The sequence below is a fragment of the Populus euphratica genome, unplaced genomic scaffold (assembly GCF_000495115.2).
Source record: "Populus euphratica unplaced genomic scaffold, PopEup_1.0 scaffold4.1, whole genome shotgun sequence".
Classification (NCBI taxonomy): Eukaryota; Viridiplantae; Streptophyta; class Magnoliopsida; order Malpighiales; family Salicaceae; genus Populus; species Populus euphratica.
Window position 1 is genome coordinate 778,082 of NW_011499859.1, and position 14,268 is coordinate 792,349.

Consider the following 14,268-nt stretch of genomic DNA (forward strand, 5'->3'; position numbering starts at 1 on the left):
TCTTTTCTTGCCATAAAATAGCACTTATTAGCCACGAACCTCTCCATTAATAGCATAAGGAGCCACCATGATCAAAAACAAACATTAACTTCTTTACCAATGAAACAATGACCAACAACTCATTTTTCTCTACTTATTACTATAAGGCAACTTTCCATCATTATACTAATCTCAATGAGATAAGTCTATTATATAGCCAAGGTTTATAAATATTTTAATATTTTGGGTCTAAACAGTTTAGATTAAAACCATTGAAGAACAATCTCAAGGTTCATTCGCCACTCCTCGCTCTCCTGGACACCACCTCATGGTTATTGCCACCTTCTGGTCACTTTCATTTCATGATAACTACCACCTCTTGTCAGTGCTACCTCCCGAGTCCCGATCACCGCCGCCTACTGTTCAGCACGTTATGATCGCTACCACTTCGTGATCATTACTGCCTCTTATCACCATCACTTTCTAGTTAACACCGCTTGGCCACAACTTCTTAACACCGTAAGCACCTCCTCATACCGTGATCACTTGAGCACCTATTCACAATCATGACCATCTCCTCACACCTCGTGCTCTTTCTCTCACACCTTTTGCTCTCGTGTAGGATTGTCTTCCTATGTTTATTAACTTGGATATCAAAGGTCCTATATTCTAAGACTTGTTTTTGTAAGAAAGCTCATGGTGTCGTCCCGTTACCTCACAACTAGTAGTTAATTTAACCAAATCTATCCAATAACCCAAGGCGCAGCCGTGAAAAACCCAGTCTGGTTTGAAGTTCATCAATCCCTGAATTAACTTAAAGAATTGATTAAAACGACATGAAAGAAATAACTGAGATCGCACAATACGATTTTTTTTCTTGAGGTAAGAAACGACATGAAAAAAAATCATGGAAACTTGAAGAGCAGCGTGTTTATTGATGAACATAATGAAAGACTACAGCAGTTAAAAGAATTGATGGACTAGATTTCATTCATGGACTTCCTCCAGCTTTTCCTGCTGCTCCTGCTTCTCCTCATCAGTCATGAAAGCAGAGACAGGGAAAGACTTGCCAATCCCCATTGGAGTCTTGAAGAGAATTTTCTTGCTCGAAGGATCTTCGATGCTCATTTCAGATATTGGTACCCATAAGAACATCTGCTTGCTCTTAATCCCAGTCATTTTCTTCATCTTGAACTTCTCTACATAAGCAGTCACCTCCGTGGCATAACTTACTCTTGTGTTGGATCCAACAAAGAAGTGCTCATAAGGAGCCTTTTGTTTCATCCACACAAACCCGGTTTCTTTAACCCTCCCACACTCTTCAAGATCTTTCAGAGGGAGGACACCTTTAGGGAATCCTAGCTCTTCAAGAAGCTCTATGGAGTGGCGATGACACTCTTCAGGACCATACACAATTTCTGCCCCTGCACGTTCATCTTCTTTCGACCTGATCAAGCCTGCCATTTTTATCAAGAATTGGCTGTGCGTTTTAGAGTTTTATAAGTGGCGTTGGGGTATAGATAAATGAAGAGGAAAGGACGTGTAGTTGGCTGGAGGTTGATGTTATAGTTCACCTAATTGTTAATAACTCACATCACATTAATTATTATTATTGTTGACCAAACTAAATTACGTGGAAAAAATACTTAGCTTTCTTTCCAGAACAGGGTAGATTACTACAGTTTTCCCCACATTGACTTTTTTTTAATACATGATTTTTTTCTTTTATTTAATTTTTTTATTAAGATTTTTCCAAACTGTTTTTTTTATTTTTTTAATATTGGAATGATTAAAAAATTACTTTGTATCTTTTTTTAGATTATTATGCTTTTTATATTTTTCTAGATAATCTTTTTTTTTTGTGATTAGAGTTTTTTTAATTAAATTTGATTTTCTTATAATTTATTTTTTCTCATGTAACTTAAGAATTAGTTTTAAAAAAATAATAATATTATTAAACTTTATAAAATAACAAAAATTAAAGAGTAATGTGAAACCATTATTTACTATGAAATGTTTCATATTTTTTTTTTAAATGTTATGAATAGTTTTTTTCAAATTTATTTTTTTATTTTATCTTTTGAAATTAGAATTTTTGAGAATTTAACTTTACAATTTTTTTTTATTTTGTCTTGTTTGCTTAGGTAATTTAGGTTTAACTTGATTTTTTTATAATATTATTTTCCTTATATAATTAAAAAAAATTATTATTTTTAATTTTTTTTAAATAATTATATTGTGTTTTTATTAATTATCAAGATTGTTTTTCAACTCGTGAAATTCATTGATTTAAATTAAGTCAATTTCCACATAATTTAATTAAAAATTCAAATTAAATAAAAGTCAAGTCTTACATATTTTAAAATTAGCCAACTTAGTTAGGATTAATAATAATATAAAGAAATTCTTTGCACTCTTAATACTTTTTTATATTTTAAAAACATTAATTGAACCTCCAGCAGGGGCTAATGAACTTCTGGGCTCTAATAGTTGAAGGAAGAAAAAAATTATTTTAATTCCATAAATGTTCATGTGTTGCTCTGTGTCTAATTTGATTTTTTATTGAAGAAAATAAAGACAATAGTGTAATGTTATGCTTATTTATTTTTTATTTTAATATATTAAAATAATTTAAAATAAAAAAATCAATATTTTTTTGAAATACAAATAAACCACATTCTTTAAAATATCCTCACTTTGATAAACTTTGATTAAAAAAAAATATTAATATGAATACTTTAATTAACTTGTATATATCTTAATTAATTTTAATATTAATATGAATACTTTTAATTAATTTTATAACTTATATATACATATATATATATATATTAATTTTATAAACTTTAGAGTTATTTAAAATATAAATTAAATGATTCGGAAAGGAATCTAACTTTTTTTTTTTTTTAGATTAACGTGGGTGTTCGGGTCAGCTTGCGCGCATCACGACTAATCCCACGGGCCCTGAAGTTAACGACCATATAAGCTTCCAGTGGCCATCATATAAACAACCAAGGATTTGAATCTAAGACCACAGAAAAAGCAAATCCCTTGATTCCAAGTTCTTACCACTTTGCCACCACTTAGATAGTTAGGAATCTAACTTTTTTTTTTTTTTTGTTTTACGTGGGGGGTCCGGGCCAGCTTGCACGTATCACGACTAATCCCCACGACCCACTGAATATCCTGCAAACCCAGTAAGCATGTAAGGCACCGCGGGGGTGACAGGCATGCACGCTAGGGCTCGAAATCAGGTGCAATGGAAAGAGACAAGCTCCTTCCACCGCTAGACCAATCCGTAGTTTGCAGGAATCTAACTTTATGCTTTCATGGGTGGATGGTTGAGTATCACTAAATAAAGGACTCAATTTTTCCAATCGAGCAAAGAAGGTTTCATTTAATTCATCGGAATTTATTCCATGCTTTTCAGCTGTCATTTGCTTTTTCACCTTTTCCCCACTTGCAAATTGATGATCCCAAAATCTGGCAAGGAAGATCAGTGATGAAGAAAACCAAATTCCCAGGTGATGTTAGCAGGGCAAGTCTGGGAAAAGGATGGCATCGTCAAAATCTTTACCCCGCAGCAAAGAAGTCGACTATGCTTCATAAGATAATTTTAAAAATAATTAAATAGTCCCTATGTTTTTAAATGCATTTGTAATTTGATCCTTTTTACCGTATTCATGGTCCTTTCAATTTGTTTTGTTTCAAGAAATAGAAAAAAATAAAAATAAAAAGTAAATAGATAATAGATAATATGAAAATATTGGTGAGAAAAGAAAATATTCTCTTACAAAATAAATATTAAATTAAGCATGGTCAATATCGGTTAAGGGTTTAATTAAAAGTATATTAACCTTCACCTCCAAAAGCATGTAAAGTGATTTTTTTAAATGAAACGTTATTTATTTATTGAAAAAATAAAAATGACTTTTAAATATTTTAAAATTAAACAACGTCAGTCATTTTTGTTGTACACAGTGATTAACTAATATTTAATTACAGAGTTTATATTCTTAAATGTTTTAGAATTAACTAGCTTTAATAGTTGTATTTAAGTGTATTAAAATTCAGCTTTTGTGCATCTAAATTAAATTATTCAGTAGTTATATTTTCTAAAAAAACCATGTAATATGATTATTATTTCTTTTGTGTTTACATTTTTTATGATATGTATATGTTTTTTTAAATCATTTCTTAAACAATTCAATTAGTTTCTTAAAAATATTTAATTTATATAATGATGATGATAATTTATATAATCTTACTATGTTATGACATAACAAATCATTATTAAACCGTTTACTATTTATAATTTTATAGCGAAACACAGCACAGAACAGCTATGTAAGGTCAAATAGGCCCATAACTGAAGGTTAAATTATGAATTAATAGACTTGCCCTTTTAAGCTCGGCAATCTCTTGCTGCAAAGGCTGTCTAGTACTTCAATTCATGAACCGCCAAGCGGGTCCTGTAATGTTAAGCGAGCGTTTTTAGCCCAGAACGATTTGTCAGAGAAATAAAATGGGCCCATTGGACTACGACTGTGCTTATAGGTGTTAAAAAATATTAACTAATCAATAATATTATTTGTATTATCCGATTCAGATAAAAAAATAAAATAAATATAACAGATTGGGACATGAATTTTAATTACCCAGCTTTGTATTTTAGAGAAAATTTGTATGGATTTTCTTTTACTTTCTTTTTGTTTAGTGTCTTATCTTTTATTCTCAATGTCTAACCTTGAACGCTTCTAACTATTATTTTACTAGAACTAACAATTTCTAATTTAAAAAAAAAATCAAAACCCTATATATATATATATATAATTAGTTTACCATAAAAAAAATATACTAAATAAAAAATATTTAACAAGAAAATAGAATTTATACCTATTTAAAACTATAAGTATATAAAAACATAACTAATAATAAATATGTTTTCCATACAAAAATAAAAATAGAATACTAACATGTATGCTAAACATGTATTCAAATTTTTAATTGATATAAAAAAAAAATCTTAGTGGGCATACTATTAATAAAATTAATTATATTTAAATTAAATAAGAAGAGCCCTTGATTATTAAAACATTTTAAAGTAATGAGTTTTTCCTTGTTATCAATAATAAATGTTTTATCCTTAAAAACTTATTACTCTTTTTTTTTTTATAACTATGATGTTTTTAATATGCCTCCAAGATTATAACAACAGTATCTTGGTCCAAAAGCATTTTTAAATAAAAATTGTGAACCAAAAATTATGTAACTTAAATTTTTTTAATAAGATGAATTTAAACTTTAAATTTAAGAAAAAAAATCAAAGTATATATATAAAAAATATTAAAAATAAGACGAGGAATAGTAAGTATGTAAAATATGAAAAAACTTAAGTTAAAAACTCTTTATTTATCTTTTTTTTATAATAAATTTTAGAAGCTGAATGGCTAAGAAAATATTACTATTATTATCAATATTCAATTAACCACGTTAAATCAAGAATTAAATTTAAAAAAACTAAGAATTATATAAAATTAGTTTAACATCCACTCATAATTTATTTAATTAAAATAAATTCTCATCACCAATTATATTCATTAACGCCCATAATTGTACTCCAAACATAATCATTTGAATCAAAGCTACCACAACAACCACTGACCTGGAGTCTGTACTCCTAATTCTTGAGGATTTCACCTGCAAAATGTAATTAGGTCTGTAAATGCTCTTCACATGTTCGTAAGGTAATGGGTTGAAGGCTGGTGAGTAGTGGCCACGGGGAGGGCCTGAAAGCAATACCGTGGAGTTCATGAGTCCATTAGAAGCTACGTTTCATCTTTCTTGTTATTCAGGCAACATAAACGGAATTTGAGTTTCTTTCTCATTTTCCGGCCAGGCTAGTGATCAAGGGACTCTGTTGACTGTTGGCTTCATCACACGAAGCTGTTCTTTTTAAACATGGCAGTGAACGTAACTTGTTTCGATTTCTCAGGTCTGTGTCCTTCGTTGTTGGACAAATTTTCTTGTTGATTTCTCTCGCAGATAGAAATTCAGTTGATTCTTGATATTTAGAAACTGGGATCAGGGTCAATGACTTTTGCAAACATCATGATTAGATGTAGGCCCAGCCCATAACTACCGGTGGACCCGTTGGGTGATGGTGGCCTAACTCTTTATTCTTTTTCTTAGAAGACATTGACAATGAACGCAAAACCAAATAGTTTTTAAAACAAATTTGATTTTTTTAAAATAATATATATATTTTTAATTGTTTTGATTAGTCGACACTAAAATAAATAAATATTATTTAATGCATTTCAGGTCGACACTAAAATAAATAAATAAATAAATATTATTTAATGCATTTCAAAATAAAAAATAATTTAAGAAATAACAATTATTACAATACTAAAATACTAAATAAACACATGTAATTATGATAATTAGATCTATGATCACTATTGAGATTGAAATGCTCTTAATGTTTACTTAATATTTAATAATTAAGAATAACATGTTATAAGATGGCATAAGTTAGCAAATATATATATAAAGAGCAATGTATGTTTAGATGCGATGTATATTGAAAAGAACAAAAATAAAGCTCCATCCATGTGACTTCTTTTACACTGGAGTGCAGGGCAAAGCAAAGGCATGTGGTCCGGCATAAAGGGGTGTCATTGTCTCCCCCACGGCCTCTCTCCTTCCTTTCCTCCACCTATTTTGTGGTGCCATGGGTGCTAGAATCCACCTTTCATTTTGCCCTACCATGAACATAATTACTTACTTGTCTTTGACTCCAGTTTTTATGCTGGGTTTTCCATCTTTCCTTCCTTTTTCTTTTTGCTAACATGTTTAGGATGGAGAGGACGTCCTCCGTTAAACGCTCCGGCGAGAAAATCAAACCCATGCATAAATAAAAATGGAAGCACTAAATCGAACAGTGTTGTCTCGTGCAAAACAGATGCCACGTATAGTCCACGCAGCAAGAGGGTAAAAATGATTCTCAGGCAGTCCTCGCTAGTGATGATGCCACCTAAATCCCCAAATGAGATCCTTCCACAGGTGATAGTCACCAGACCAGCACATGCCTCTGTGTCTTATACCCGCCAGCATCGTTGTAAATCTTGTGTGATAATGACCAGCATAGATCATGGTTTGGCGTGCTCTCATAAGTACACCTGGAAATTGGAAAAAAGAAGAAGGATTACTTAACCATCAATCTTTTATTTTAATCTCGTGAAGAAAATATATTTTCACAATACTAAACTATAATATTCAATAATATTATTATAATTATTGTCAGTTGTCATCATCACACCACCATGCCATAACTACCGCTCTAAACATCATTTTATTATTAATATAATTACTATTTTATCAACACCCCGTCATAACTTTTCATCACCCGTTAACCACCACCACCACTCGCTATTATCAACCACTATTTTATTAAATATGCTTAATTAAGAGATTCAAGAACCTAATAAAAAATAATAAAACAGATGAGGAGTTTCAACCATGATTCTTCCTCCAATTCGCTCTTTATAATTAATAAACAGGAAAAAGCTTACAACTTTGATTTCAATTGCTGGTTTTCATTTTATTTTATTTTATACCAAAACAAAATGTTAAACTAATGAAAACTCATCTTCAAGTTCTGTGACTAATTTTAATTCATCAATGGATAGTCCTTCTTTCTAATATTTGGATATTAAGTCAAAACACCAATATCATTTTTACACCAATAAAGAGTTTGTTGAAGTAGAGAAAGATGTAGAGAGAGTTTGTTGGCAGAGAGAGAGAGAGTATATTTTTATTTATTGATATTATATTGTTTTATTGGTTTATTTATTTTAAATTATTTTAATATATTTATATTTTTATTTATTGATATTATATTGTTTTATTGGTTTATTTATTTTAAATTATTTTAATATATTAATGTTAAAAATAATTTTTTAATATATCTTTAAATAAAAAACATTTTAAAAAAAATCAACGATTATAAAAACACTGCCTATAATTATTTACTTCCTTTCATGAAAAAGAGAGCTGAGCACTGAAAAAGCAATTAAAATATCGAGAGAATAAAATAAGGAAAAAAAAAAAACACTTTGAGAGAGAGAGGCCTTGAGGCCTTAAGAGTCTCCTCGCTTTGGTGATGGTGTTATCGAATCAAAAGCCGGGACTCCTATTACCACCATCCCTTAAGGTCATCACCGTCATTTCACTGTTGATGCTCTTCTCCTCCTCCGCCGGCGGCGGTGCTTTTTGGAAATGGATCGTGTTCGCCGAAGCTAGCACCGGAAACACTGCGACAGGGAGGAACGGCTGGGTCGTTGGTGGCGGTGGCGGTGGTTTATGGGGCTCCGCTACGTCTTCTTCCAATGTTGGTATAGCCATCGCTGTCACGGCCATGGCCGGTATCGCCTTGGCCGCCACCGTCGTCTATTCTCGTAGGTAAAAGAACAAAGTCAACAATAAAAAAACCTCCAAGTGTTCGAATACTTGACACTCTAATTCAAAACTTAGATTAACCGCCGCCAAAGAAACCCTAGATAGATATATTTAGATGTTGATGCAACAGAAACCGTTAATGAGAGCCTTAAGGCGAAGCCATACTCCTTTTTCCACATCTTCGTCGACGTCAAACTCCTCCTCCTCACCGTCATCGTCATCGTCATCGTCATCGTGGATATTGTTGAGATCAGTTTTATTAGTAGTTGCCTCCTCTTCGTTGTCCCCATCATCTTCCTCCTCACCAGCTTCTACTAATCGGTGAGTTCTTCAATTCCTTTCTGTGAAATTTTCGTTTTTTCCCCCCAAATCCAATCTCTTAGTCGTCTAAAAATGACCAGCTTTGCGCTCTATGTTATTTCATCAAGCTAGTTTCTTATTCTTCCTGTTTCTTTTACTTGCCTATTGCTGTCTTGTTATTAGAATTTCGGAACAGTTCTTGAATCTTCGATGTGCAATTAAAGAATAAATTCGAAAGTGTTTAGGCCTCGTGGAAGAATACTGTCCCTCATAGAATTAGTTGTTCAATGTAGACTCCCATTTAAGAAGGTAGTGGAAGCAAATCGTTAATAGTATCTTTGGATGCCATATGGGAAAAAAAGAATTTTGAGTTGTAATCGGTGGTTTGGGAATTTTTTTTTTGTAGATGATTATCATTGAATAACTGATCTTTTGTTTCTTCTTCTTCTTCTTCTTTTTTGGTTCAGGGGTAGTCTTAAATCGCCTTGGTCGCGTAGGAGAAGAAAACATGCGCTTTTACCAAAGCAATGGAAAAGTTTATTTATGCCTGATGGGAAATTGTGTGATGGTGGTGTCAAGTTTCTGAAGAAAGCCCGAAGTGGGGTATGTTGCAGTCTCTACTGTGACTGATATTTTCACTGTTTTGTTTAGTTATTCATTTAGTCTTATGTTGTTGTTATTATTTATATTTCTGATTCTGTATTTCTAACTGCTGAAGGAGTGTTAATTTTTCTTAAACTCTAATGCAGGGTGTTGATCCAAGTATTAGACCAGAGGTTTGGCCATTTCTCCTTGGAATGTAAGTTCTGTTTTAAGTGGCAGTTTGTATTTGATTTTCTTAGTATTTATATACCAGCTATTTTTTTAATTTTTTTTAATTTAGGTCTCTTATTTACTTGAGTTTGCTTTCTGAGGGTATATTTATAACCGAGCAAAGTAGCAACTTTCCATCAGTGCATTTTGTCATTGAGTTTTTTGGGCAAAATCAAGAAAGGTAGGCCAGGAACGATGTGATTGTTGGCGACGCATTTGCTAAATGCTTTACTCATAGCAATGTCCTTGACATTTATAATTTTCCTATTTGGAATGTGTGCTTGCATTATACGCTATCATTTTTCTGATTGTCCATCCTAGGAAGCTTTTCCTTTTTGTTTTGTGTTCATTTATTGTGATGATGTATGAGCACTGCTCTTGGTATTGATTTTGAGTTCTTTTCAACAGCTATGATGTGAACAGTTCCAAGGAAGAAAGAGATTGCATTCAAGATGAGAAAAGGTATCATAACTCTTCCTGTACAGTTTTTAGTTATGGATGAATGCTTTCTTTTCCAAATTCCTTGAAATCATGGTTCTTATATATATTTGCACTGCAGAAAAGAATATGAGAATCTACGGAAAAAGTGCAGAAGACATCTCAGATGCAATGATAGGAGTTTTAAGGCCAAGCAAGCTGTTGGAATCAGCAGCGCTGAGGTTAGCGGGGACTCGAGTCAAGTTGTGGATTTTCCTGGATTAGAAGATGTTAATGGTACCAGGAGGACACCTTCTGCTGAGGATTCAGATTTCCCTGATGAAGCTCCTCAGGGCTCTGAATCAATATTGGAAGGAGGTGATGATAAGAGTGCGGTCACCTATGAAGATGGCTTGGCTGGAGACACGGAGTCAACTGATTCCGATTCCTCTGAAGAACCAGAAATTGCAGAATCTTTTCTTGCAACTGAATTTATAGGTGAAAATGATTTTGATTTGCCTTCTCAGGAGAATTCCTCTCCCTTTGAGACAAAGAGCAGGTTGAACTTGCAGAAAGATGAGGATTTTGCCACATGGCAGAGAATCATGCGTGTTGATGCAGTGCGGGCAAATGGTGAATGGATAATGTACTCTCCATCTCAAGCAGCAGTATCAGGGATGAAGGCACGGCGATTGGCTGGGAGTGTAGGGTTGCAGGACTATGATCACTTGGAGCCAAGCAGGATCTTTCATGCTGCTCGCCTTGTCACTATCCTTGAGGCATATGCACTTTATGATCCTGAGATTGGTTACTGTCAAGGAATGAGCGATTTACTCTCACCCATTATTGCAGTGATGGAGGAGGATTTTTTAGCCTTCTGGTGTTTTGTGGGCTTCATGAAGAAAGCCCGGCACAATTTCCGTCTCGATGAAGTGGGAATCCGGAGGCAACTGGGTCTTGTTTCCAAGATAATCAAGTGCAAGGATAGCCATCTCTACAAGCACCTGGAGAAGCTTCAAGCGGAAGACTGCTTCTTTGTGTACAGAATGGTGGTAGTCCTTTGCAGAAGGGAGTTAAACCTTGATCAAACACTCTGCCTCTGGGAGGTGATGTGGGCGGACCAGGCAGCAATACGGGCAGGGATTGCCCAGTCTGCCTGGGGGAGGATGAGGCTAAGGGCCCCTCCTAGTGATGATTTGCTGCTTTATGCAATAGCAGCTTGTGTGCTGCAGAGGAGGAAACTGATTATTGAGAAGTACAGCAGTATGGATGAGATCATGAGAGAATGCAATAGCATGGCCGGTCAGCTGGATGTATGGAAGCTTCTCGATGACGCACATGACTTGGTGGTCAACCTGCACGACAAGATTTAAGAATAATTCTTCCTTTTTCTCTTGCTCTGCGTAGATTTCCATTTTGTCCTTGTTGCTGTGCGCAGATCCCTTCAAAAATAAGGGATCTCCGGATCACTTCAACTCCTAGCTTGAAACAAAAGCAACTGAAAGGCAATTTGTTTAACGGGGTAAATTATGGAATTCTGAATGCTGTGCCCGCACTCTTCGTGATTGATAGTGGCATCAATGCAAGTTTAGCATTTTGATCTTCCTTTTCAACTTGGCTCCTTTTCTTTGCAGTTTTTGTATCTTTCGTTTCCAAAGATACGGGCATACAATTAAGCTCAATGCTTAGCCTCTTTATGAATGCCTGGGGATCACTTCTTGCCCAAGATTGTTGGTCATGTGGATCTTGGGTGACGCAGACGGAAGCGTGATAAGGATAGTAACAAAACAAGAAAGACGAGAGTTTTGGCAGCAAAATAGGATTATCACAACAGAACCCTTAGTTTTATTTCTGAATTAAACTCAATTGAAGTTTGCTTCACTAAGACAAAAGTAAAAAACATAATTTGACATAAAATCTATCTCTTAGAAAAATTGTCAGAGCTTAATTTAATAGTTAGATAGAAAGTTATAATTTTTTATCACTAATACAGTGGTTTGGCATAACCAAATCTTTTTTAAAATTTAATCATATCTCATTGATCTATAAAAACATCTTCTAAACTATCTGCATTGTCACACCATAACAAATACGAATCTCATTAAAATTAAAAGGAAAAATAAAAATATGTAATCACCATGTAATAATTAAAAAAAAAACTAGGAGTTCTAAAATAGACATTAGTTTCATAGTTTCATGTAGTGGGTTGGTTGTATTTAAGGAAAGATTGACGTCGCTTTTATCATATCCTTTCAAACAAAAAGGTTATATTTATCATGTGTTTTATCCTAAATTTATTTTATGCATATTATTAATTGTCTAAATTCATTTCTAAGCTTATTCATGATTTATTTTAAAAAATAACATCAATCTCTAAGAATAAAAGACTTGTCGATAAAGGAGAATTTTGATATTAATTCCTAAAAATAGATGATTTCTTCTATTTTAAGAAAATTTGGACATTGATCCCTAAAAATAAGTGATTTTGTTGATTTATAAAAAAATTGATGTTAATATTTAAAAATATATGATTTTGTCTATTTTTTTGATTTCTTTCTTTTAAAAACAAGATTTAATTTCGATAAAGTCTAAGATAAATCAAAAACTCAAAATTTTGATTAAGCTAATCCTTTTCTAATCAACAAATCTGGATAAACAAACCAAACCCTAAAAGAAGAGGTTTTAAACATCTTCTTATTCATTCATGATTCATTTAGGCTAATAAAACATGCATATAATCCATGATCCTTTGTGTTTATTGTAATTGAGGATATTTAGTAAATATGTTTATTGTAATTGAGGATATTTAGTAAACACTTTAATGAATAAAGCAAATAGAGCATATGCTATTTAAATTAAAGCACAAAGAAACTTTAAAGAAGTGAATTTTAAGTCTCCAGAACATATATTTTCAAGTTAAACATGACATCTAAAAAATAAAATCCTTAAATTATAAAAACTTGAAATTGTCATATTTTCCCAATCAAAGGACAAGAATGTTTTCTAACCATAATAATGGACTGGAAATCCAGAAAATTGACATTTTTAGAATTTAAGAGCATTGGTAAACATAACATTTTATATCCAAACTTTGTTTAAAGAAAGAAGAGAAAGCTTTCATACCACATTTTCTCATGGATCAAACATCAACACTTCTTGCTTAAACGGTGTCAACTTCCATAAGCATGATTTACTTTTAAAATGATTATTTGGCTTAACATATATATAAAAAGTTCTTCATTATTGACTTCTAACAACCGAGCTTAGTTCAAACCAGCTAAACAAAACTATAATCATTTTTTTTTATGGTTTTTATAACATAAATAGCTAATGAGCTTTCATGTTTTATAGTTGTTAATCCCCATCACCTAATTTTCAGACTTCTATCACCTATATTATCTTAAAAACATGAATAAAAAATCTTAAATTTATAATCATAAGTCAAACTTTAAGCAAGGTTTCTTTGGTAGGTTTTTACCCAGGATATTCTCATGACTTTTGCTTTGAATATCTTAGTGCTTATTACTCAAGCTCATGTGATTGTTATTGTTTTTACACGATTCACTTCATATATCAAGTCACCACCACAAATTAAAAACCACCACAAATTAAAAATATCATGAGAACCACTAATGATTTCTATTAATTCCTAAAAATGCTACTATTGTCCTATAATTACCCAAACCATAAATAATCCTAGAAGATCGATCAACACAAAGGTTTATTGCTTCAAATTTTATTCTTGTTGTTTCACATGCCTGCTTTTTTATTATCATTTAATTAAATAAGATATTGGTTCCATAAACAGCATTACTAAATACAATTAAGTCTATGACACATGTTTTGAGATTAAATATCTTTATCTAAATCTATCTATCAACTTTTCAGTGTAGTCTTTGATTAAATATTGTTTAGCTTTTTCTTGATTTTCACATAAAAAAATATTTTTTTTCTAATATGTGCGACAATGCATAATATTTTTTCTTTGATTTTATTTAATCGCTTTCATGTATGTGTCTATTTTTATTATTGTTTGATCAAATAAAAAATTATAGTAAATAAATTTATTAAACATGATTGGGTATATAACTCATATTGCGAGATCTTGATTTACATTTATCTTTTAATTTTTCCGATTTAGTTTATAGTTATCATTAATGATTATTTTTTTTACATTTATTGGCACAAATAATTCTCTGATATTTTTTTTTTTACATATATTGGCACAAATAATTCTCGATTTATTTAATTAAAATAAGCTTTTTTGATCTATAATTATGATTTTTTATGTCAAAA

The 14,268-nt window shown here is 32.0% G+C and overlaps 2 protein-coding genes across 3 annotated transcripts; one reads left to right on the plus strand and one right to left on the minus strand.

Moving 5' to 3' along the window:
- Positions 1-874: 874 nt before the first annotated feature.
- LOC105124204 (uncharacterized) lies at positions 875-1,516 on the minus strand. The gene has a single exon (XM_011024118.1). It carries the CDS (start codon positions 1,441-1,443, stop codon positions 967-969), a length of 477 nt encoding a protein of 158 aa, XP_011022420.1. The 5' UTR covers positions 1,444-1,516; the 3' UTR covers positions 875-966.
- A 6,518-nt stretch (positions 1,517-8,034) lies between these two features.
- Positions 8,035-11,585, plus strand: LOC105124203 (GTPase-activating protein gyp7-like). 2 transcript variants are annotated; one of them, XM_011024116.1, is made up of 5 exons: positions 8,035-8,445; positions 9,210-9,345; positions 9,492-9,541; positions 9,964-10,017; positions 10,115-11,585. In XM_011024116.1, the coding sequence occupies exons 1-5, from the start codon at positions 8,147-8,149 to the stop codon at positions 11,343-11,345; spliced, it is 1,770 nt and encodes a 589-aa protein (XP_011022418.1). In that variant the 5' UTR covers positions 8,035-8,146; the 3' UTR covers positions 11,346-11,585. The 2 variants fall into 2 exon arrangements, with proteins under 2 accessions (XP_011022418.1, XP_011022419.1); XM_011024117.1 differs by having other exon boundaries at positions 8,357-8,763.
- Positions 11,586-14,268: the final 2,683 nt, after the last annotated feature.

What these genes read in the sequence shown, in the direction of transcription:
- LOC105124204 (XM_011024118.1), bottom strand. Translation starts at nt 1,443, where the DNA reads ATGGCAGGCTTGATCAGGTCGAAAGAAGATGAACGTGCAGGGGCAGAA.
- LOC105124203 (XM_011024116.1), top strand. Translation starts at nt 8,147, where the DNA reads ATGGTGTTATCGAATCAAAAGCCGGGACTCCTATTACCACCATCCCTT. An exon ending in TGGCCATTTCTCCTTGGAAT is followed by an intron (nt 9,542 to 9,963) that starts GTAAGTTCTGTT and finishes TCTTTTCAACAG; the next exon opens with CTATGATGTGAACAGTTCCA. An exon ending in TGCATTCAAGATGAGAAAAG is followed by an intron (nt 10,018 to 10,114) that starts GTATCATAACTC and finishes TTTGCACTGCAG; the next exon opens with AAAAGAATATGAGAATCTAC.